Below are 23946 nucleotides of genomic sequence, written 5' to 3'. Positions count from 1 at the left end.
ATCAATGACAACTAAGGTGCAACAAGAACAAGTTGATGCTTCTCCTCTCTCTCCCTTCCTGTCTGTCTGTCCCTCTCACTTTAAGAAAATGGAGTTACTAGTACTCCTGGTGGCAAGCTGATTTAGGATTTAATCCTCAGGCAGCATTGTTGGCATTACAGTGAAGTGTCCGGGTGTAATTTTCTATTCAAAGTCCATTATCTCCAATGAAACAAAGTATGTATCTTAACAGTGCCTTTCTTTCATTTTCTTCTCCCATCTAGATTATAATCCTTAGTAAAAAAAAAAAAAATGGTTTAGGAGAAGACGTAATAAAAAGAAATCCAAAAAGAAAGCTAAAATTTTTTTTAATCTAAATAAATGGAAAGACATCCCATGTTCATGAGTCAGAAGACTTAATATTGTTAAGATGGTAATACACCCCAAATTCGTTTACATATTTCATGCAATCCTCCTCACTTTTCTGCAGATTTTAGCCAGATGGCCCTAAATTTCATTTGGAAATGCAAGGAATCCAGAGTAGTGAAAATATTCTTGAAAAAGAAGAACAAAGTTGAAGGATGCATACTTCCCAATTTCAAAACTTACCACAGAGTTACAGTAATCATGTCACTGTGATACTAGCATAATGACATGTAGATGGGATAGAATTGAGAATCCATAAATAAACCCTTACAATCTAAAGCATAAATAAACCCTTATATTTACGGTCAAGTGATCTTCAACAAAGGTACAAAACAATTCAATGGGAGAAAACTGTTTTTCAATAAATGATGTTGGAATAACTAAATATCCATATGCAGAAGAATGAAATTAGACCTCTTCTTCACAGCATACACAAAAATTAACTCAAAATGGATCACAGACCTAAATGTAAAACTTAAAACTCTTAAAAGAAAACAAAGGAGTAAATCTTCATGATTTCAATTAGGCAATGGTTTCTTAGATATGACACCAAAAGTACAAGCAACAAAAGACAGGTAAATTGAACTTCATCAAAATAAAACATTTGTGTTGCAAAAGAAGCTATCAAGAAAGAGAAAAGAGGCCCTGGCCGGTTGGCTCAGTGGTGGAGCATTGGCCTGGTGTGCAGAAGTCCCGGGTTCGATTCCCAGCCAGGGCACACAGGAGAAGCGCCCATCTGCTTCTCCACCCCTCCCCCTCTCCTTCCTCTCTGTCTCTCTCTTCCCCTCCCGCAGCGAGGCTCCACTGGAGCAAAGATGGCCCGGGCGCTGGGGATGGCTCCTTGGCCTCTACCCCAGGCGCTGGAGTGGCTCTGGTCGCGACAGAGCGACGCCCCGGAGGGGCAGAGCATCGCCCCCTGGTGGGCAGAGCATCGCCCCCTGGTGGGCGTGCCGGGCGGATCCCGGTCGGGCACATGCGGGAGTCTGTCTGACTGTCTCTCCCCGTTTCCGGCTTCAGAAAAATACAAAAAAAAAAAGAAAAACAAAAGAGAGCAAATACTTGCAAATTTTATACCTTTCATGGAACTTATACCCAGAATATATAAAGAACACTTATAACTCAATAATAAACAACCCAATTTATAAACAAAGAATTTGAACCAATATTTCACCAAAGGAGATATACAAATGGTTAATAAGGACACAAAAGATGCTCAACATCATTAGTCATTAGGAACTTCAAATCAAAAACAAGTAATACCACTTCACTCCCGCTAGGATGGCTAAAATTGTAGAGATGTGTCATAGAATTGGACACCTGAAACCTGTATAGTTTTGTTAACCAGTGTCACTCGAATAAATTCAGTAAAAATATAAATAAATACAATTTTTACATTAAAAAAGACCATAACAAGAGTTAACAAGGATGTGGGGAAAATTAGAACCCTCATACACTTCCGGTGAATGGTGCAGCTGCTTTGCAAAGCAGTTTGGTAGTTCCTCACAAAATTAAACAAGTTATAATATGATCCGATAATTCTACAACGAGGTATATATGCAAGAAAACTGAAAACATGTTCACACAGAAACTTGTACATGAGTGTTCATAGCAGCACTTTTTTTGTAACACCCCCAAAGTGGAAACAACCCAAATGTCCATCGTCTCAAGAATGGACAATGTGGCACATCCATACAATGGAACACTATAGCAATAAAATACACGAATAAAAGGCACTGCTACACGAATGAACTTCAAAACGTTACACTAAGTGAAAGAAGCTAGTCACAAAAGACCACATATTATTAATACTATTAATCATTAATGAACGATTCCATTTGTATGAAATGTCCAGAATAGGCAAATTCAGAGACAGAAAATAGAGTAGTGATTAGCAGAGGCTGGTGAGAGGGGAGAGAATGAATGACTGTTAATAAGCACAGGCTTTCTCTATGGGGTGAAGAAAATGTTCTAAAATTAGACTATAATGATGGCTTCAAAGCTCTTAATATACTAAAAACCGCTGGACTGTATACTTTAAAGGAGTATAGTGTGTGAATTGTACTCAGTAAAGCTGTTGACAAAAGAAAGAAATCCAATAATCTAAGAAACCCTGCTTAAGTGGAGTATACCTGAAACTATAATCTTTAATTCTTGACGGAACATGGTTACAGCACTGCTGTCTTTAGAGGATATACTGCTGAGCAAACTTCTCCTGACCTGAGTCAGCTACAGTTTCATTCATAACACAAACACCTATAAAACACAAACACCTATATGGAATCATCCCCTCACAGGACTGGTACCAAGATCTATTTAAACTCCATGCATGCACTCATGAAAGATTAAAAGGCTGTAGAAAGAACAATGGCTGAAACAGTTTAGAAGAACATGAAATATTTAATCATTGGCTATTAAAATAAATAGATTCTGCCCTATACTGTTCAAATGGCCAACCTATCAATTAACCTTATTACTTCACCCCTGAATTTTGTCTATTACATCATTTTCTAAAAGCACCCCATTCCCAAAATTAATTTTGTTGGGAAAGAGTTTTTTGTTGTTCTTTTGCTTTCTTGTTTGGACAGGGCAAAGCAAAGACTAGGTACCTTTAACAGGCTCTCTCAAAGTAGCCAGTTAAAAGATATAAAAGTGCCTGACCAGGCGGTGGCACAGTGGATGGAGCGTTGGACTGGGATGCGGAAGGACCCAGGTTCGAGACCCCGAGGTCACCAGAGCGCAGCCTCATCTGGTTTGAGCAAAGCTCACCAGCTTGGACCCAAGGTCACTGGCTCGAGCAAGGGTTTACTTGGTCTGCTGAAGGCCCGCGGTCAAGGCACATATGAGAAAGCAATCAATGAACAACTAAGGTGTCGCAATGCGCAACGAAAAACTGGTGATTGATGCTTCTCATCTCTCCATTCCTGTCGGTCTGCCCCTGTCTATCCCTCTCTCTGATTTTCTCTCTCTCTCTGGAAAAAAAATAAGTAAATAAAAGATATAAAAGTATGTAAAAACTTAGCTGTACATAAGGTCTATATGTGTTCATTAATTTCTCCCCAAAATAAACCTTGTCTGTGTTGGAAGGGCAAAGCCCATCTGATACCATGGCAAGCTGGGACAAAACATTTCTCTACAAAGAATACCAATCTATGACACTTTCTTGTAAACCACTTAACAACCTCCTAATTTTACACAAGCAGGGGGACTCACAGCAAAAAGAAATAAATAAAAAACAAGGGCAACTGCATAAGAGAGCTATGGAAGTTATGTGTCCTGGCCTGAAAGACAAACCTCTCCAGACACTGCCAGCAGACTGAGGACCATCAAAAGTGGTTAACTGGACCCTGGCCAGTTGGCTCAGCGGTAGAGCATCGGCCTGGAGTGCGGGGGACCCAGGTTTGATTCCTGGCCAGGGCACATAGGAGAAGCACCCATTTGCTTCTCCACGCTCCCCTCCTTCCTCTCTGTCTCTCTCTTCCCCTCCTGCAGCCAAGGCTCCATTGGAGCAAAGATGGCCCAGGCGCTGGGGATGGCTCCTTGGCCTCTGCCCCAGGCGCTAGAGTGGCTCTGGTCGTGGCAGAGCGACGCCCCGGAGGGGCAGAGCATCACCCCCTGGTGGGCAGAGCGTCGCCCCTGGTGGACATGCCGGGTGGATCCCGGTCGGGCGCATGCGGGAGTCTGTCTGACTATCTCTCCCCGTTTCCAGCTTCAGAAAAAAAAATACAAAAAAAAAAAAGTGGCTAACTGGCCTGACCAGGTGGTGGCTCAGTGGATAGAGCATCGACCTGGGACGCAGAGGTCCCTGGTTGGAAACCCCGAGGTTGCCAGCTTGAGTGTGGGATCATAGACATGACCCAATAGTCGCTGGCTTGAGCCCAAGGTCGCTGGCTTGAGCAAGGGGTCACTGGCTCGGCTGGAGCCTCCTGTTCAAGGCACATGTGAGAAATAATCAATGAACAACTAAGGTGGTACAACTGAGTTGATGCTTCTCATCTTTCTCCCTTCCTGTCTGTGTCTCTCTCGCACGTACACTAAAAAAAAAAAAAAAATGTAAGTGGTTATTACATAGGCCCTGACCAGGTAGCTAGGTAGCTCAGTTGATGTGAACATCATCCCAACAAGCTGATGTTGTGGGTTCGATCCCCGGTCAGGACACATACAACAATCAACCAATGATGACATGAATAAGTAGGAAAACAAATCAATGTTTCGATACCTATCTCTGTCCCTGTTTCTCCCTCTCTCTCTAAAAATCAGTAAATTTTAAGAAAGTGGCTAAAAATTGTTATGTTTCTCCATCATATGCAATATACAGGAAAAGAAATTTAAAAGGCCAAAACTCTTCAAAAGCACATCTATCACTTCTCCTGAAATCACTTTTCCTTACATCTTTTCCCCATGAGTAGAAATCTGTTGAGGAAAGTAACATGGAGGCTACACTCAGAGAAAGAGTGGCAGAGAAGCCAAGAGAGCCGTTTAGCAAAGGGAGCACTGCAGAAGCAGGCCGACTGGCTCGCAGAGGGGCAGAGGATGTCATTGACAACACAGACTACAAGCAGGGGTGCCCCATGGGGAGGAATAATCACATACAGTTACAAAAGATTAAAGAAATGGCCCTGTATACTTCCTTTGACTTCTATCATCTTGCAATAGTTTTAACTAGGGTCAGAGAACTGTAATATGAACCTGTGAATAAACGTCCATTTACTAAACATTTCCAGATTTCTTTTTAAGGACAGGAACAGCAGATACCATAAGTTGTCATCAGTGCAATTATGAGGATGATGATGATAGTGCTGAAATTAACAATAACCATAACAACTCCTATTAATCAATGTATACTGAAGGATCACTAAGCATGTGGCTAAGCCCTACATCGACGGCCCACCACTGTGGGAACTCTCCAGGTTTCTCCTCGGGATCATCCAAATCAGTCTTCATCTGGTCCAAAAGCTAAAACCCCTGAGGGAGAAGGCAGCTTGGAATGTGCTTTGGGACCCTCATATATAGTTCTCAAACCTCCTATCAAATCTGTTCTGGTTCATTATATTTTATTATTACTCAACTACCAAAAATACAACCTTACAATGTTTACTTCAAAATTAAAACTTGGTAAAAGTAAATAACTTGGCTAGTTATTATTCTAGCTTAGTTTGGCTGTACCTCAATTTCACCCCTAGAAAGTCAAGAGACTATTTTGTTTATTTCACCAAATCTAGTTTTAGGGAGAAAAGTAACAAGGTAATTATAGATCTATCTGGTGTCTAAATTTGAAAGGATAAGCCCCAGAGTAAGTAATATGAAGAGAAATGTTATAAAAGTGGATTTTCCAGAGTTTGTAAAGCACATAAACTAATGGATTTAATTCTATACACATCCTTAACTCATTAACATTGAAGATCTTTTACCTCCATCCGATTCAAATCATGAGGTTGTTGGTTTGCTGGCATGGACTCAGAATACGAATCAAATAAAGCACAGTCCCACTTGGGCTTAGGAAAAGCTAAGAAGAAAAAGAATACATATAGTCATAACAGGCACAGCTTCACACTTAACAACACAATCAGCTAGTAGATAGGTATACTAGTTATAACACTCATCACACTGAGATAGTATTTTAAGTTCTCTATAAAATACAACCTGGGATTTCTATCATATCATCCCCATTTACACATGATGGAACTGAAGAACCAGGAGGTTAAGCAACTTACTCAAGGTCACATAGTTGGTAAAAGATTGAGCAGGGATATGAATTGCTAGCAGTCCTGCTAGAAGGTCTATGAAGCACACTTGTTTTCCACATGAACCATCATTATCACAATACTTAAGTTTGAACTATGCTACTAGCACAAGTTTTAAATAGCAGCAACTATAGTCATAGTTTTAATTCTATAAACATTAACTAAGGAAATATTATATTTTAGCTAATCTTATTGGAAATACGCAAGATCTTACGAAGATAAGAAAGTTTCTTGTGAAGAAAACTCTATGAAATACTCCTTTCTTTTGGTTAGAAGGAATAACAAAAGAGCACAGGTTCTTTCTGATTTACAAGAAAGGAAATCAGAATCACATTATAAATTTTGAACACACAACAGTTGACAGGGGCCTGGCCTCTGGTGGCAGTGAATAGAGCATTGACCTGGTATGTTGAGGTCGCCGGTTCAAAACCCTGGGCTTGCCCAGTTAAGACACATACGAGAAGCAACAAGAACTAAAGTGAAGTAAATATATTTCCTGTTCCCCCTCTCCTCTTGGTTAAAGTAAATAACTTGGCTAGTTATTATTCTAGCTTAGTTTGGCTGTACCTCAATTTCACCCCTAGAAAGTCAAGAGACTATTTTGTTTATTTCACCAAATCTAGTTTTAGGGAGAAAACTAAAAAGGTAATTATGGATCTATCTGGTGTCTAAATTTGAAAGGATAAGCCCCAGAGTAAGGCCAGCCTCTCTCTATAAAATCAATAAATAAAATATATTTTTAAAAAGCTTTGGCTATGAAAGATTTAAAAAAATAACAGTGATAGCGGCTGTTGGTTGGGAGGCTGACTGGATCAGCATAAGGAAAAATTATGCTACTAGGTAAGCTAATACTTAACACTCATGCTGTTTCTTAGAAGTGGATTGTTTCACCACTTTGTCACAAAGTAATTAAAAAAGAAATGTCTGAACAACTAGAAATTTTGTCAATATTCCAGAGGAAAAGCAGATTGGGGTAGACAATAAACAGAAACTTACAAATCAAATTTGTCAAGACCAGCTATTAAGAAATCAAAATTTTAATGCCATGTGTGCTATGATTTATAATAAAATATCCATTTGGTCTTCATCCCCATTTCTGTCACAGAGCTCCCAAGACCCCTGGAACTTCCTAACTGATGAGAGCAACGATGGTATCTCTTGGTATGTTCATGATATGACTTTTGAAAGAGCAAAGGGTGTTGACCAGTCAGCCTCAGCCTTATATCCCTGGAAGGAGAAGGGCTTGAGATTGAGTCGATCACCAATGGCCAGTGACTTAGTCAATCATGACTATGTAATGAAGTCTACATAAAAACCCAAAAGGATAGCTAATAGGCCACTTTTTCAGAGCTTCCATGCTGGGAAACCAGAACACTTACATTCCATATGGCACTGTGCTAGGCCCCAAGCTCCATGAGGACAAAAGTTCCTTCATTCAGGTTAACACCCTTTGTTATCTCTGCATCTGGCTGTTTATTCATATCCTTAATATTCTTTGTAACAAACTGGTAACCTAGTGAGTAAACAGGTTGTCTTGAGTTCTGTAAGCAGCCACTTTAGCAAGTTAATCAAACCCCAGGAGGGAGTCGTGGAAGCCTCTGATTTCTAGCCAGTCAGCCTGGATTTAGGACTGGCATCTTAAGTGGAAGGCATTCCTGTGGGACAGAGCCCTTTACCTGTGAAATCTGATTCTATCTCCAGGTAGAACGTGTCAGAGTGAGTTGAGTTCTCAGACATGAGACTTGCTTGTTGGTTGTGAGGAACTCTCCACACATACATGTTGGAACTGGGTTCAGGAAATCTTTTCACCGTGCTTTAAAATATTTTTACTGAATTTATTGGGGTGATATTAATAAAATTATATAGGTTTCAGGTGCACAATTCTGTAACATCTGTACATTGTGATGGAAGGAGTCTTAACTTGGAGTGGTAAACACACAATAAAATTTTTTTGAATCACGTGTTTAAAATGAATTGACATTAATGCTAATCCTTTGTCAACCTCCCATCCTCACAGGGTTTCAAACGCCAACTACCCCTCCCCGCAGTCAAGTCCTGGCCAGTGAGTAACAGCTATCATAGACAATTGAATATAAGTAGCTTAAATTGTTCATTTGTTTACACTGGCCTGAATTTCACTGATATCGGGTTGGGTAAACCACAGGCGCTGGTGATTTTTCTAACTATACTACACGGTCTCTTTCCCTGGTTAAAAGATCAAAACACTTTCCCAAGTACGATTCCTCAGTCCCGCCCCAGAGCAGTGAACCGAGGTAAGAGTGTTCTCTCTAGTTTATCAGTGATCTGGTAGCACTGCACGACGGACACCTTATCACGAGGGTGTGTTGCTGGGCAAAGAGCTAAAGCTTTCAAACACACAAATGCCATCAATTAACTGCTAAACCTCACTCCAGCCTGTCCCCACCTCTGTATCCCCACTGTCACCTCCCCAGTGTCACTGCCCATGGTGTTCCCTACCTGCTTCTTTAGCCTCGTCCCCATCCCCTCCAGCCCTGGCTCTCAGGGATCCAGCCACTGTGGCCTGAATCGTACTTCTCTCCCATGCTTCGAGCCCCTTCTTAGGGTCTCTGTAACACACCTGCTGTCCCCTCTGCCAGAGGACCCTCTTCTCCCATCTTCAGCCCTTAGCTCATCCTTCCTGTCTCAGCTCGAACATTTGAGGAAGTTTTCCCAAACTCACGCGCAGCCCACTGCTGCTGTACTTCCCCCTCGTAGCGCCCATCACAGGGTCCATTACTCATACGAGAATCTATTTCACATTGACCCTCTAGTTGCCAGAAAGCTCCATGGTAGTAGGAACTCTCTTTTATATAGAATTCTGACCAGAGAGAACAACACATTGCCTCTTATAGTAAGTACTCAAATATTTTTAACAAATTATGGTAAAAATCTTTACCAGAATCTACCCTGTCACCCAGACATGAAAATATCAAAAGGCCCATGGGTAAACCAGCAAATAATCCAACTTTTCCTTCCAACTCTGCCCTTCAATTTTCACTGTTAGGGGAGAACTCAGATACAACAATTCTTGTTTCATTATTTTATTAAAAGCAAACTTGCCTGACCAGGCAGTGGCGCAGTGAATAGAGCGTCGGACTGGGATGCAGAGGACCCAGGTTTGAGACCCTGAGGTCGCCAGCTTGAGTGCGGGCTCATCTGGTTTGAGCAAAGCTCACCAGCTGGGACCCAACGTCAATGGCTCGAGCAAGGGGTTACTCGGTCTGCTAAAGGCCCACGGTCAAGGCACATATGAGAAAGCAATCAATGAACAGCTACAGTGTTGCAAAGAAAAACTGATGATTGATGCTTCTCGTCTCTCTGCGTTCCTGTCTGTCTGTCTCTGTCTATCCCTCTCTCTAACTCTCTCTCTGTCTCTGGGGGAAAAAAGCAAACTTACATAGTTGTGAATGCATGATGGAATCCACCAAATTTATACTCTTCACTCAACTTGTTGAATACAGGATTACATTTTAAGACTGAATATAGATCAATTAGAAAATGTTGGAAAAATAGCTAAGTTTTTTTTAAAGCCAGTGTCATCTCAATGAATTCAATAAAAAGGGGAAAACTTTTTTAATGAAAAAGCCAAAGTGATACCATAAAAATGAAGCCCCCAAATCAACAGGACCATTCGTATTTCAAAGTCTAAAAGCACAGAGAAGATCTATAAAGTTCTGGCCATTTTCTTGAGCTGTTACAAAGATAACATGGGTGATAAAACATTAGGTTAATAGCTACAACCTCAGGCTTTGCCTAAAATACACTGTCACTGAATGTGATGGGGTTTATGAGGTCTCTCGTGGTGACTGCTGATGTTGTTAGAACTATATGAATATTATTTAAGATTGAGCCCACAAGCTCTGGAAATGACGTGCAAGTTTTCTTTAACGGAAGGGAATGTGGTGGACTCCTCAGTTGTTCCTGTAAAACTGCACACTGACAGCCTTCACAGAAGACCGGGGAGAAACAGGGCCTCATTCCAAAGGAAGTGAGAGGCCTCTTGGCTGGCGCTCTATTTTACAGACTCCCCTCTGCGGCATAAGGAAGCAAAAGCAGCCATTTGCAGCAGAAAAGGGATCGAGAGGCTCCTTCTCTTCTGTCAACACACTTTCTGCTCAGGGCACTCAGATGTAAAAATTTTCTAAGTGGCTTTTGAAACAGTCTGTGAAACACTCGGATCCCTACAAAGTGACACCTCAAACAAAGAGTCATGACAACTAGCACAGGTTCCATGGATATTCTGCATCGGAATAAAACAGCATCCGTCAAGGCCACAAACAGAAAGATCAATGTGGGCACAGGAGATGAGGTTACCCAGGACTCTCAGGGCTTGCAAGAGGAAACAGTGATGGCATTAAATATAACTAAATAGCCCCAGAGCAGACCTAAGCCCTCTGGTCAGCAGCTCATCCCGATTAGAGAGAGACACAGCCCCACATGGCCCCACTCCAAAGAGGAGGGGTTCCTGGGCGAGCATGCACTGACTTGGTCATGGGAGCCATGTAGTTGCCAAGAGAGCCCAAGGAATACTGGTGCTTCTGTGCCTCAATCCAAGAGAGACAGGAAAGGGAGAAGAGGAGAAGGGAGGAGAGAGAGAGGAGGGGAAGAGAGGAGGGGAGAGGTGGGGGAGAGAGGAGGGGAGAGGTGGGGGAGAGAGGAGGGGAGAGGTGGGGGAGAGAGGAGGGGAGAGATGGGGAGAGGTGAGGGAGAGGAGGGGAAGAGAAGAGGGGAGAGGTGGGGAGAGGTGAGGGAGAGGAGGGGAAGAGAAGAGGGGAGAGGAGGGGAGAGGAGGGGAGAGGAGGGGAGAGGAGGGGAGAGGTGAGGAAGAGGTGGGGAGAGGTGAGGAAGAGGTGGGGAGAGGAGGGGAAGAGAAGAGGGGAAAGATGTGGAAGAGAGGAGGGGAGAGGTAGGGAAGAGAGGAGGGGAGAGGTGGGGGAGAGAGGTGGGGAGAGGAGGGGAAGAGAGGAGGGGAGAGGTGGGGGAGAGAAGAGGGGAGAGATGGGGAGCGTGGAGGGGAGAGGTGGGGAGAGGTGGGGAGAGGTAGGGAAGAGAGGAGGGGAGAGGTGGGGGAGAGAAGAGGGGAGAGATGGGGAGCGTGGAGGGGAGAGGTGGGGAGAGGTGGGGAGAGGTAGGGAAGAGAAGAGGGGAGAGATGGGGAGAGAGGTAGGAAGAGGTGGGGAAGAAAGATGGGAATAGGTGGGGAAGAGAGGTGGGTAGAGAGGAGGGGAGAGGTAGGGAAGAGAGGAGGGGAGACGTGGGGAAGAGAGGAGGGGAGAGGGGGAACAAGAGGAGGGGAGAGGCGGGAACGAGAGGAGGGGAAAGGTGGGGGAGAGAAGAGGGGAGAGATGGGGAGAGAGGTAGGAAGAGGTGGGGAAGAAAGGTGGGAATAGGTGGGGAAGAGAGGTGGGTAGAGAGGAGGGGAGAGGTGGGTAGAGGTGGGGGGAGAGGTGGGGAGAGGAGGGGAAGAGAGGAGGGGAGAGGTGGAGAAGAGAGGAGGGGAGAGGTGGGGAAGAGAGGTAGGAAGAGGTGGGGAAAAGAGGAGGGGGGAGGTGGGGAAGAGAGGTGGCAATAGGTGGGGAAGAGAGGTTGGAAGAGAGGAGGGGAGAGGTGGGGGAGAGAGGAGGGGAGAGGTGGTGAGTGGAGGGGAGAGGTGGGGAGAAGTGAGGGAGAGGAGGGGAGAGGTGGGGGAGAGAGGAGGGGAGAGATGGGGAGAAGTGAGGGAGAGGACGGGAGAGGAGGGGAAGAGAAGAGGGGAGAGGAGGGGAGAGGTGGGGAGAGGTGAGGGAGAGGAGGGGAGAGGAGGGGAGAGGAGGGAAAGAGAAGAGGGGAGAGGAAGGGAAGAGAGGAGGGGAGAGGTGGGGAGAGGTGAGGAAGAGGTGGGGAGAGGAGGGGAAGAGAAGAGGGGAAAGATGTGGGGGAGAGGAGGGGAGAGGTAGGGAAGAGAGGAGGGGAGAGGTGGGGGAGAGAAGAGGGGAGAGGTGGGGAAGAGAGGAGGGGAGAGGTGGGGAGACGTGGGGAGAGGTGAGGGAGAGAGGAGGGGAGAGGTGGAGAGAGGTGGGGAGAGGTGAGGAAGAGGTGGGGAGAGGTGGGGAAGAGAGGAGGGGAGAGGTGGGGGAGAGAAGAGGGGAGAGATGGGGAAGAGAGGAGGGGAGAGGTGGGGAGACGTGGGGAGAGGTGAGGGAGAGAGGAGGGGAGAGGTGGAGAGAGGTGGGGAGAGGTGAGGAAGAGGTGGGGAGAGGTGGGGAAGAGAGAAGGGGAGAGATGTGGAAGAGAGGGGGGGAGAGGTAGGGAAGAGAGGAGGGGAGAGGTGGGGGAGAGAGGTGGGGAGAGGAGGGGAAGAGAGGAGGGGAGAGGTGGGGAAGAGAGGAGGGGAGAGGTAGGGAAGAGAGGAGGGGAGAGATGGAGGAGAGAGGTAGGGAAGAGAGGAGGGGAGAGGTAGGGAAGAGAGGAGGGGAGACGTGGGGAAGAGAGGAGGGGAGAGGGGGAACAAGAGGAGGGGAGAGGCGGGAACGAGAGGAGGGGAAAGGTGGGGGAGAGAAGAGGGGAGAGATGGGGGAGAGAGGTAGGAAGAGGTGGGGAAGAAAGGTGGGAATAGGTGGGGAAGAGAGGTGGGTAGAGAGGAGGGGAGAGGTGGGTAGAGGTGGGGGGAGAGGTGGGGAGAGGAGGGGAAGAGAGGAGGGGAGAGGTGGAGAAGAGAGGAGGGGAGAGGTGGGGAAGAGAGGTAGGAAGAGGTGGGGAAAAGAGGAGGGGGGAGGTGGGGAAGAGAGGTGGCAATAGGTGGGGAAGAGAGGTTGGAAGAGAGGAGGGGAGAGGTGGGGAGAGGTGGGGGAGAGAGGAGGGGAGAGGTGGTGAGTGGAGGGGAGAGGTGGGGAGAAGTGAGGGAGAGGTGGGGAGAGGAGGGGAAGAGAGGAGGGGAGAGGTGGGGAGAGGTGGGGAGAGGTGAGGGAGAGAGGAGGGGAGAGGTGGAGAGAGGTGGGGAGAGGTGAGGGAGAGGTGGGGAGAGGAGGGGAAGAGAGGAGGGGAGAGATGTGGAAGAGAGGGGGGAGAGGTAGGGAAGAGAGGAGGGGAGAGGTGGGGAAGAGAGGAGGGGAGAGGTGGGGAAGAGAAGAGAGGAGATGTGGGGAAGAGATGTAGGAAGAGGTGGGGAAGAGAGGTGGGAAGAGGTGGGAAGAGAGGAGGGGAGAGGTGGGGAGATGAGGGGAAGAGAAGAGGGGAGAGGAGGGGAAGAAGTGGCGAAGAGAGGAGGGGAGAGGTGGAGGAGAGTGGGGGTGAGGTGAGGAGAGGTGGGAAAGAGAGGAGGGAAGAGTGGAGGGAGAGGTGGGGAGAGGTGGGGAAGAGAGTAGGGGATAGAGGGGGAGAGTGATACCGAAGAAGAAATAGAACAATTTATCATGCTGCCCAATTGCAAACTAGTTCTTGGGGGTGTGTGATGGTCTCGCTCAACCTACAAGGAAGGGTAGCAGGCTGTTGGCATAGCCCAAACTCTGAGGCCGCCCCTCCATACATGTTCTCAGGGGCATTTGGGGAATAGCTGGGAACGATTCACTCTTCCCCCAGCATGTTTACCTGCCACTGGCACCAGATAAGAACTTGGCCTCTCGCCTTCAAGTCTCAGCTCAACCCCCATCACCCTCTCACTTCCTAATACAGAAAACAACAGGGTTTTTATTTAAGTCAGAGACCCCAGGACTGACTTAGATGAGTCACTGGTCACTTCGATGAGTCACTGGTGTCGTTATGAAGAGGGGACAAGATAAGATCATCTAGAGCCTGTTCCAGTTCTAACCACAAAATACTAATGACTTATCACATTTTCTTTGACGCTGCTCCCTCTTGCCAATACTCATCCATGACTAGGCTCTCGGGTTTTTACCACACCTTGCCTGCCTACAAAGTGAGAAAGGTTATTGAAAGTACCAGATGTTCCCAGACTATTTCAGTGGAAGCTACACTTCTCTGAGTAACAGAAATCAGACCACGGCCCACTGCCTCTAAAAAGGGCAAGAGAAAAGCTGCTAATTTGTCCAATCTTCCAAAGGAATTGATATAAACGTTGGACACACCCTATCCAAAGGGTTTTGAGGGGTAACTGTTATACTAATGAGGAAGACAGAGTTCTATTCCAACCTTCTGGTGTGCTGGAACGTTCTATATCTTTATCTGATTGCAGTAACATGAGTGGGTATATATGTAAAAAAGTGCGTATTTAAGATTATGGCACTTTGCAGATTTCACTGCATGTAATTTTCTTTAACTTTTTCATTACGGATAACAGTTCTCTTTGATTTCATTGCCCAAGACCAGCTGGGAACAGTGGGACATGCCTAAAGACACCAAGTCAGCACTTGGCTGTACGAGAGGATCTTCCTCTTCATTTTATATCAGCTGGGAGATTTACTGGTTGCCTACACCACAATTTGCATAAAAGGGTAAGTGACATTGGTTCGAATCCATCCACAGAGTACTGGAATGAAAATCACAGATGACTCACACCCAGATCACCTCTATTACTTATATTATAAGACGTGAAAGTCTCATATCAGTTAAAGGACAGTAACTATAGATACAAAGTACTCCCCAAAGTGTCTAAACAGCATTTAAAAAAACAGAAGTTTCTTGGATGGCCTGAATAGAAATGTCTAAGACTTAGGACCTGTGACGAGGCCTCACCTGCTTGCAGGTACTCCGGCTGCAGGGTCGGAGGGAGGCCCTCGGGCAGCGGGTAGCCGTTCTTCCGGGCCACAATGAGATGAAACGCAGCACAGAACTCAGAAAGGGTCAGGGCTCCATCGCAGTCAGCATCACTAAGTTCCCTAAATAGACAGGCGTCATGAGTTCCTGACACTGGGCGTGGAGGAAGATGTACTCACTGTCACGCATGCAAACACAATTCCCAGGCTCTCTGGGGGCGATCCTGCCGAGTCCCCAAACCCATATGAAATCTCAGCGAGCTACTTGGCGGAAGAAAAAGTATGGCTGACAGCACTGGTATCACTTTATAAACAAAACTTTAAATTATTCCGGTTCTCCAACCGGTCTGTTTTACAATGCTGAGTACACAACACAGCGATGCCCAGAACCCTACAGCTGACAGCCATTCAGGAAAAGCGTGGTGGGAAGCGCTCCTGACTGGGTGCCCCACACAGCCAGAGGAAGAGCCAGCCGACCGTTTACAGCTGTCCGGGCCACTGCCCAGTTACTGGGGCTCAGGAATGAGCGCTTCATTCTTCCAGCTTTATGGAAAAACCTTGAACTTTCCAGGTCGCATAAATGTTGTATCAAAAATTTGCTTGAGAATCCCCTCCTGGGAAAATGTAAGTAAGCACAATAAAGCTGAATTATGTTTTCATATAAAACTAGCAACTAGGGAAGGCTGGAACCAGATAAGACAGGAAGAAAGGAAGAGTCTTGAAAAGACTTATCTTCGCTTCAGTCATTGTTTCCCACTGAAAGGCACAGACCTACTTATTCAGCACAAAAGAAACCTATCTGACAAAGCAACTAAGACCCTCTAAGCTCAACCAGTCTCAGGTGCACAGAGACAAGCAGAGCGATAAGACACAGAAAAGCGTACTCAGAAGGGGTTACTATTTGAAGGTAAGCTCCACTCACCCCCCCCCCCCCAGCACTTAGAATGCATGCGCCCGGAAGAGCTCCAGCTCCGGCTCTGGGCTCAGGAAGAGGGGACTGCTGACAAGGCGATACAGGGAATACCACTCAGCTCGCACGCACGTACATGTCTCCGCAAAGAGATAGTCAGCCTCAGGCCAGTTATGCTAAGACTGGGAATCCTGCCAAAATAGACTGTATTCTTCTGAAAATGATCATTTCCTTTTTCCCTTGCTTTAAAATCTAATACAAGGCTTGTGGTGAAAAACAAATTATGCTAGAATACATTGTTAATGAATAAATCTAGCTCAGGATCTCAGGTACACTGGCATGCACAAGGATTACTGCAGTAGTTTTCCAATAAAATGCACAAAACATGACAAGTAATTTTAAATGCTTTCATAACTTTTGCAAATCCATGTGAAATATTCCAACATTTTCATTATCTATGCACAGTAGTGTGGTCTCCCACCCAGCCATGAGGAAGAACAGCCCACACGCAGCCGGGAGTTTATGGAGACACCAAGCATTTTCATAAACGCGAATGGAGCCATCTGGACCAGGCCGGCACAGCCCCGTGGAGCCAGGCTGTGGCGCCAAGCACAGCGCACGCCGCAGCTGCACGTCTGAACCCGGGCCCGGCTGATAAATACCAGCCAAATTTACGAAGCTCACAGGCAGCTAGAACAGTCCGATTTAACTGAATTCCAAAACATTTGTGGACCTTCTGTTCACCTGGCCTCATAAAATATTATAAAGAATAGCTTTTCAAGGTCCTCTTGGCTACTTGTATCACATCAAGTAGAAAAATCTGAAAAGAAAATATACAAGATGGAAATTCTCATACACCCACATGATTGCTTAGACTGAAAAGGGGTCTAGATGAGGATAATAATTAGAAAATTACTTTTTAAATAATAGCTAATATGTAGTATGCAGTATGTACCAGACACCATTCATCATGCTTTTCATATAACTTATTTAATATTCACAGCAACAAAAATTTAAATTCTACTCACTCTCTTTGTAAAAAAATTTTTTTCCAAAAAATGAGACTTTTAAAATGCAACAGTAGGAATTAAAGAATGAATATGGATGACTGTATCATATCATGTGGCATTAATTGTACTTACCATATATAGGACAGTTCTGGAATGGAAAGCTTTGATTTGGTGAAGAAGTTCTTGGCCACTGAACCTGTCAACAACCATTGTTTAAATAAATCATTAATTAATATCCAGAGCAACTTTTATATTTAATGTCAATGAATCACCATTTTTTCTTTCAACAATCCCTACCATATAACCACAAATACAACATTTATTCATTAAAGCAACTACAAATCATGTGGCTAAAAACGACATGTTGACAGCATTTAAAAGAATATATAAATTAAAATAGGGCAAAAGAAGCAATGACATAATACATATTCTGACATACAAATTATATAAATTAATTCCCACTTCATTTTTATTAAAAATGTGCAAACTTTTACTAAAAATTAAAAGACAAATTTCAAAATTTTTAAAGTAAAAATCTGTCAAGTACTTTTAATGAAAAAGCAATACACAATCATGGTAGAAAATATCAAAAAAAAGGAAACACTATTAATCTCATCACATAGACGTAAGACAGGACTCTCGGGAAAGAGTTTAGGTCAGATTTGAGCTCTTTGGTGGCTCTTTGAGAAACTTGTTCAGGAAACTCTTGCTACCTTCTTTATTCATTGTAAATTTACCAGTATCAATTTAAATCAGGTACTCACTCCATTTTACATGTTACAAAGTTGTACTTAAGTCCCAAATGCACTTAAAATGTTAGATCCAACTATTATTGAGATTTAAATTTGCATGCCTCCAGCTCTCAAAACAGTTACAATTCACAAGCCTCAATGCTAAGAGGAAGAATAGTCAAATCAAAACCCCAAGCTCTATTTTAAGCTGATAAAGACAAGTCATTCCATGGCAATTACAAGTCTTCTAATTGGCCTGAAAGCAATGAATTATAATCAACCCTAAAGCAAACTGATTTTCCTTTGATAGATTACTAAGTATCAAAGGCAAAGAGCCCTATAAACAAATGAGCCCCCTCCCCAAAACCATCCTAGAAATAATGCTGACATACAACAAACTGTTGGTCACAATGCAACTACTTTGTCAAGCATTGGTCAGAAGTGTCTAGAAAGCCCATATTTACCAGCCACATTGACAATGTCCCCTCATGTCATTCTTCTTCCTCCACCTCCCGCCCCCTGACTTGATATCCTTTCTTCAAATCACACTAGGCCTAAACCCACAGCTAGAGAACTGGCCTGGTCTTCAGACAATAGAGCGTGTTGTACTGTGATGTCCCAGAGAGGTTAGGGAAAGCCCATAGGGAAGCCAATGCTACCAACTTCAGCTGTGCCCTGACTGCCCCTGCCAAAAGGGGAAGCTAATGAGACAGCCCCATGCTCCCTCCTTCGGTGCTGACAGAAGTTCAAACCCTGAGCTGGAACCCTCACTGCAGCTCCACCTCCGTAGAAAGCCCAAGCCAGCCACCTTTTCTTGTTCTCTCCAGCTATGTTCATACCTTGCTGGGGAGCCACATAAGGGGCACACGAGGGAGAAGGGAGGCTTAAAAGCTGTGAACAGTCAAACATGAAAACACGGATGCAGACTTGTTATTACAAGGAGTCTCTCAGACCATTAGGTTACACACAGCATTGATATATCAGGGAAGTAATGGTAGCACACCAAATATATATAGATCTTTACCAAAAAAGACAAGTAACTCAATATAAAAATGGGCAGACTTATGAGAGTTCACAGAAATAGATGCAACTGACTCTTAATCATATAAAAAAGGTTCAACCATTTTTATAAGAGATCTATAAGTTAAAACCATACAAAGATACGATTTCTTGCCTATCATATGGGGAAAATACAAAAGTTAACATGTTCTGATAACAAGACTGTGGGGTAATAGGCATCTCATTCGATGCTTGTGGGATGGCAAAATGGTATGCCACCAATGAAAACGTGTTCTGCAATATCTAGCAATATCACATTATCCAAAGATACACTGACAAAATAAAAGACATGCAGAATGCTATTCACAACAGAAGTATTTGTAACAGCAAAAGACTAGAAGTAATCCTAATAAGGGAGAGGCTGAATGAATGGTTGCACAGTCACTCAATCCAGTAGTACACAGCTATAAAAGGGAATGAGAAACACCTAGACATGCAACTACGGTGCAATCACCAGGATATACTGTTAAGTGAGAAACGCAAGGTGGAGAAAAGTATAAATAGTATGCTACCATTTATCTAAGAAAAGATGGAGATAAGAACACACATATAGATAGATACCCATATGCCTGTATTTGCTTTTCTTTTAAAAACAGACCAACATCAAAAAGGTGGCACCTATTGGGCAAGGAAAGAATAGGGTGGGAAGACAGGAACAGAAGCTCCAATCCTTGTAGACTGTTTTGTAGACTCAACTTTAGAACCATGTAAATATTTTATATACAATTAAAATTTAAAAACAATCCCTTAAAATTAAAATGAAAACAAAACTGAAAAGAACAAAGTTGAAGAACTCTCACTTCCTGATTTCAAAACTTACTACAAATAATCAAGACAGTGTAGCACTGGCATTAAGCTAGACATAGATCAGTGGAATAGGATATCTAGAAATAAACCCTCACATTTACAGTCAATTGAATTTTGACAGGAATGCTAAAACAATTCAATGCTGTGAGATAACTGGATATCTATATGAAAAAGACTAAATTTGAACCCCTGCCTCATATCACACACAAAAATTAACTCAAAATGGATCAAAAACTTAATGTAAGAGAAAGATTGTAATACATATTTCTCCTCAGAGAAAAATATAGAAGTAAAATTTCATGTCTTGGATTAGGCAGTGATTTCTTAGATATGACACCAAAAGCACAAAGAAGAAAATAGATAAACTGAACATCATCAAAATTAAAATCTTTATACTTGTAGTTCAAAAGATAGCATTAGAAAAATAAAAAGAAGCCACAGATAGGGAAAAAATATTTTCAAATTATATACCTCATATGGAATTTGTATCTAGAACACATAAAGAATTCTTCTTGCCTCTCAAAAAAAAAAAGGCAAAGGACATTTCTCTAAAGAAGATATAATACAAATGGCCAATAAGAGCATGAAAAGATGGTAAATGTCATTATTTATTCGGGAAATGCTAATCATAACCACAAAGAGATGCCACTTCACCCCTAGGATTGCTATAATCAAAAGACAGGTAATAACAAGCACTGATGAGAATTGGATGAACTGGAAGCCTCCTACTATGCTGGCAGCAAAGTAAAATGGTGCGATCGCTTTGGAAATCAATCTGACAGTTCCTCAAATGATTAAACACAGAGTTACTGTATGATCCAGCAATTCCACTCATAGGTATATATCCAAGAGAAATAAAAACATTCATCTACACAAAAACTTATAAACATAGTATATGGAGTACTACTCAGCCATAAGAAATGATGACATCGGATCCTTTACAATAACATGGATGGACCTTGATAACATTATACGGAGTGAAATAAGTAAATCAGAAAAAACTAAGAACTACATGAATCCATACATAGAAGGGACATAAAAATGAGACTCAGAGACATGAACAAGAATGTGATGGCAACAGGGGTGGAGGGTGGGGGTGGGGGGAGGGAGGATGGGGTGAAGAAGGAGAGAGGGGTTGGGGGAGGGGAGGGGAACAAAGAAAACCAGATAGAAGGTGACAGAAGACAATTTAACTTTGGGGGAGGGGTATACAGCACAATCAAATGTCAAAATAATCTAGAGATGTTTTCTCTCAACATATGTACCCTGATTTATCAATGTCACTGCATTAAATTTAATAAATAAATTAAAATGATGCAGGAAAAAAACACACAAAAAAAACCTTATAAACAAATATCCATAGCAGCGTTATTAGCCAAAAAGTGAAAAAAAATCCAAATGCCTTTCAACTGATGAATAGATAAATAAAATGTGGTTTGTCTATACAATGGAACTATTCAGCCATAAAAATGAATAAAATTTTGATACACAGTACAGCACAGATGAGCCTTAAAAACATTATGCTAAGTCAAAGAGCGCTGACACAAAAGGTCACATATATTATTTCACTGATATGAAAAGCCCAGAATAGGCAAACCTAGATATAAAGAGTGTAGTTTAGTAGTTCCCTACAGCTGGGAGGTGAGAAGAGCAGGAATAGGAAATAATTGCTAATAAGTAGGTTTATGGGGGTAATAATTAAAATGTTCTAAATTTATATTGTGAATATAATCTGTGAATATACTAAAACCACTGAATTGTATACTTTAAATGGGCGAATTTGATGGTATGTGAATATCTAAATAAAGATGCCTTTTAAAAAGACATCATCTAATTACAGTATATGAATCACTCTTGACCTTGATCAAACACATAAAAGAATTTAAAGGCATTTATGAGACAATCGGAAATCTGAACAATGAAAACTTGATAATATTAAGAAATTCATGCTCTTTTTTTTTAACATGTGCCAATGAATTGTGGTTATGTTTTTAAGAGGCCTTTAGTGATACATCCTGAAATTCAGAGTGGGGCAAAAGTATGTTTACAGTTATTTGGATGGAAAATAATACACTAATGAATAAATATTAATACAAGAATAAACTTGTATTAACTCCGTGTTTTTTGTACTCACAATTGTAAGCTTACTTTTGTCCACCCCGTATTTTCAAATGAAATTATCTGGAAATTGTTTCAGATCATCTGGGGTGAGAGAGGGTATAAATAAAACCAAATCGCTGGGGCTCTGTGAGAGGGGTTTGTTATATTAGCCACTCTAGCTATGTCTACATTTGAAAATCTGCAAAATAAAAAAGTTGAAAGAAGGTAAAAACATCCCGAACAACAACCTATTTGTATTTGTCTAATCATTTGTATATTTGAGAAGAAACTCAGTTAAACAGTGGGTAAGGTTTGCAAGTAGTCAGTACATGCAATCTGTGTTTCTGCTTGTTTCTTTAAAATCATGTTGTTATCATTAATTTGCTATATCTACCTTCAATAAAGCCATTACCACCAATCAGAACACGATGGCCTCATTTATACAAGTATATTTCAGTACAAACCTTATTTCACAGGAGAAAATTAGTCTTAGTCTTCATTTTAATGTCATGTTACAATTTTTAAGGACATATTGTTATTCTTCAAAATTCAAATACAAAAAGTAAGTTCTATGAATTTTTCTTCCAGACTCTACAATTTCACTGTTTGTTTAGTCTTCGGCCCAGTAAAATGTAGGCACAGAGGAATTAAATCAATTCCCCTCAGCTTGAATTTTACATGAGAACTCAACAGGAATATATATTTCTGAAGACAACCCAGAAGTGATATGTGGACATAAAAATGCTGGCCAATTTTCCTCCCATATTTTAATTTCTCTTGGAAAAAAACAGAGGAGAAAGTCTTGAGCCAAAGAAAACGAGCATGAATTTGAACTTCTAAGGCATGTATAACATAAGGAGGCTGCGATGCTAACTCTAGAAGGCGATAGGACATCTTTCTCTAACTCTTCTATGATGAGTAAGCAATTAAAGATGTCTCCTTGGTCCCACACTCATCATTTCAACAACTGCCCCAAGTAATAAATCACAGGGACTGGACCAGGTTCTCCCAAATTCCTACTTAACTCCTTTGAAACTAAAACAGAATTTTCCAAACATCATTGCTGTGTGCTTTTCTGCATGGTTTATAGTTGATAAGAAATTTGATCTTAGAGCAAAAAATATTGAAGCCACAAAAGGTTGCTGTCCTCATTTTGTGTGAACTATCTCTCAAGATGGGTACTGCTATTTATATGAGACAGTGACCTGGGAGCCACGCCCTCATCTGTCAGACTTCATTACCTGAAATGAAGGAACTTGGGTCTGGCTGCAGGGATCGGAACTGATTGACATAGTACTCGCGCTGCTCTTCCGTTATCCTCCACGGTTCATCCGGGTAATTACTGCTGCTGTCCTGCAGCTCTCGCTCCACTGAAAAGGACTTTAAAAATAAATAAGCAAATGCTCAGAGAATCTCTCTTCAGTGAGATGAAGTAGAAATATTAAACACCAATAAAAGTTACCATGCATTATACTTTTTTTTTCTCAAGGGAATCATTTAAACACCTTGCAATTAGAATTGTACTCCATAAAATTCTTAACAGGACTGAGCATGAAATACTGCACTTGGGGAGTGCTGAAGGTGTTTGTAATGAAATGAAGGAAGGGTAAAAAGATGACTATTCTTATCTTCAAATATTCACCACGTTTTTATCCTTTCAGATCGATGAATAGATAGTAAAATAACTGATTCTTTTTAAACCATAAAAATATCTAGAAAAGCTACAACCATATCATCTTTTTTCCCCCCAAGCCATTTCCATTGTATAAATCTGGGAATCAAAAGTTCCAATTCAAATCCCACCTGCCGGGTCCTACTTGAGGAGCCAGTCAGGATCACCCAACCTCTCATCCTGCATCTGTGAACTGGGGTTAATACCCAGTAATAGAGCTTTGCGGAGAGAACAGCTGTGATGGTACCATGACAAATGGGGTAACAGGGGTGCATCAGACGTGCCACTAGGGGGCGTGCAAGCCAAAGTTGAGGCTTTAAGGATGCAGAGACCAGAGAAATGGTGCAGGAGAAAACAAAGCTTGGCTATGCTGGGGGAAAAAAGCTAGAATGGTGATTCTGGGAGGAGCCCCAGGCTTTGCTCCATCTGTTCCCCGGACTCTAAGGCTGAGGTGCTACTGCAAAGGGCCACCTTCAGGGAACCAAGAGGTGAACACAAGGGGGTAAGCCTTTAGGACATAAGGAGACTAGGAAAGGAAGAGAGAGCTGTTACTGCTAATACGCTATCAGACTGCCATTTATGAACACACCATCAAGGAAATAATCATTAGGAGGGCACTGTGCTTATTATCCCCACAAAGGGCAGCAGCAGACCGGCTTTGCACCCTTCCTCCCACCAGGCACACGCCATTCCAGGAAGTCCTTCTTCCCAGAAACACCTTCTCCTCTGACAACACTCACAGAAGAAATGAGATTATAAAACTTTGAGCTGTGGTATAACCTTGAGATGTCATCTTTAAA

The 23946-nt window shown here is 42.9% G+C and overlaps 1 protein-coding gene across 2 annotated transcripts in view; it reads right to left on the bottom strand.

Moving 5' to 3' along the window:
• The window catches only part of REPS2 (RALBP1 associated Eps domain containing 2), a 225955-nt gene that overhangs the window by 95762 nt on the left and 106247 nt on the right, over positions 1–23946 (bottom strand). For both annotated transcript variants that reach the window (XM_066356509.1, XM_066356510.1), the window contains exons 6-9: positions 22716–22854; positions 16910–16973; positions 14838–14980; positions 5814–5908 (exon numbers count right to left, since the gene is read on the bottom strand). In XM_066356509.1, the coding sequence (XP_066212606.1) occupies positions 5814–5908; positions 14838–14980; positions 16910–16973; positions 22716–22854 (441 nt within the window). The remainder of the gene's footprint in view (positions 1–5813; positions 5909–14837; positions 14981–16909; positions 16974–22715; positions 22855–23946) is intronic.

The sequence above is a fragment of the Saccopteryx leptura genome, chromosome X (genome assembly GCF_036850995.1).
Source record: "Saccopteryx leptura isolate mSacLep1 chromosome X, mSacLep1_pri_phased_curated, whole genome shotgun sequence".
NCBI lineage: Eukaryota > Metazoa > Chordata > Mammalia > Chiroptera > Emballonuridae > Saccopteryx > Saccopteryx leptura.
Note: the sequence above shows the minus strand (reverse complement) of the source record. Positions and strands in the feature narration are given on the sequence as shown.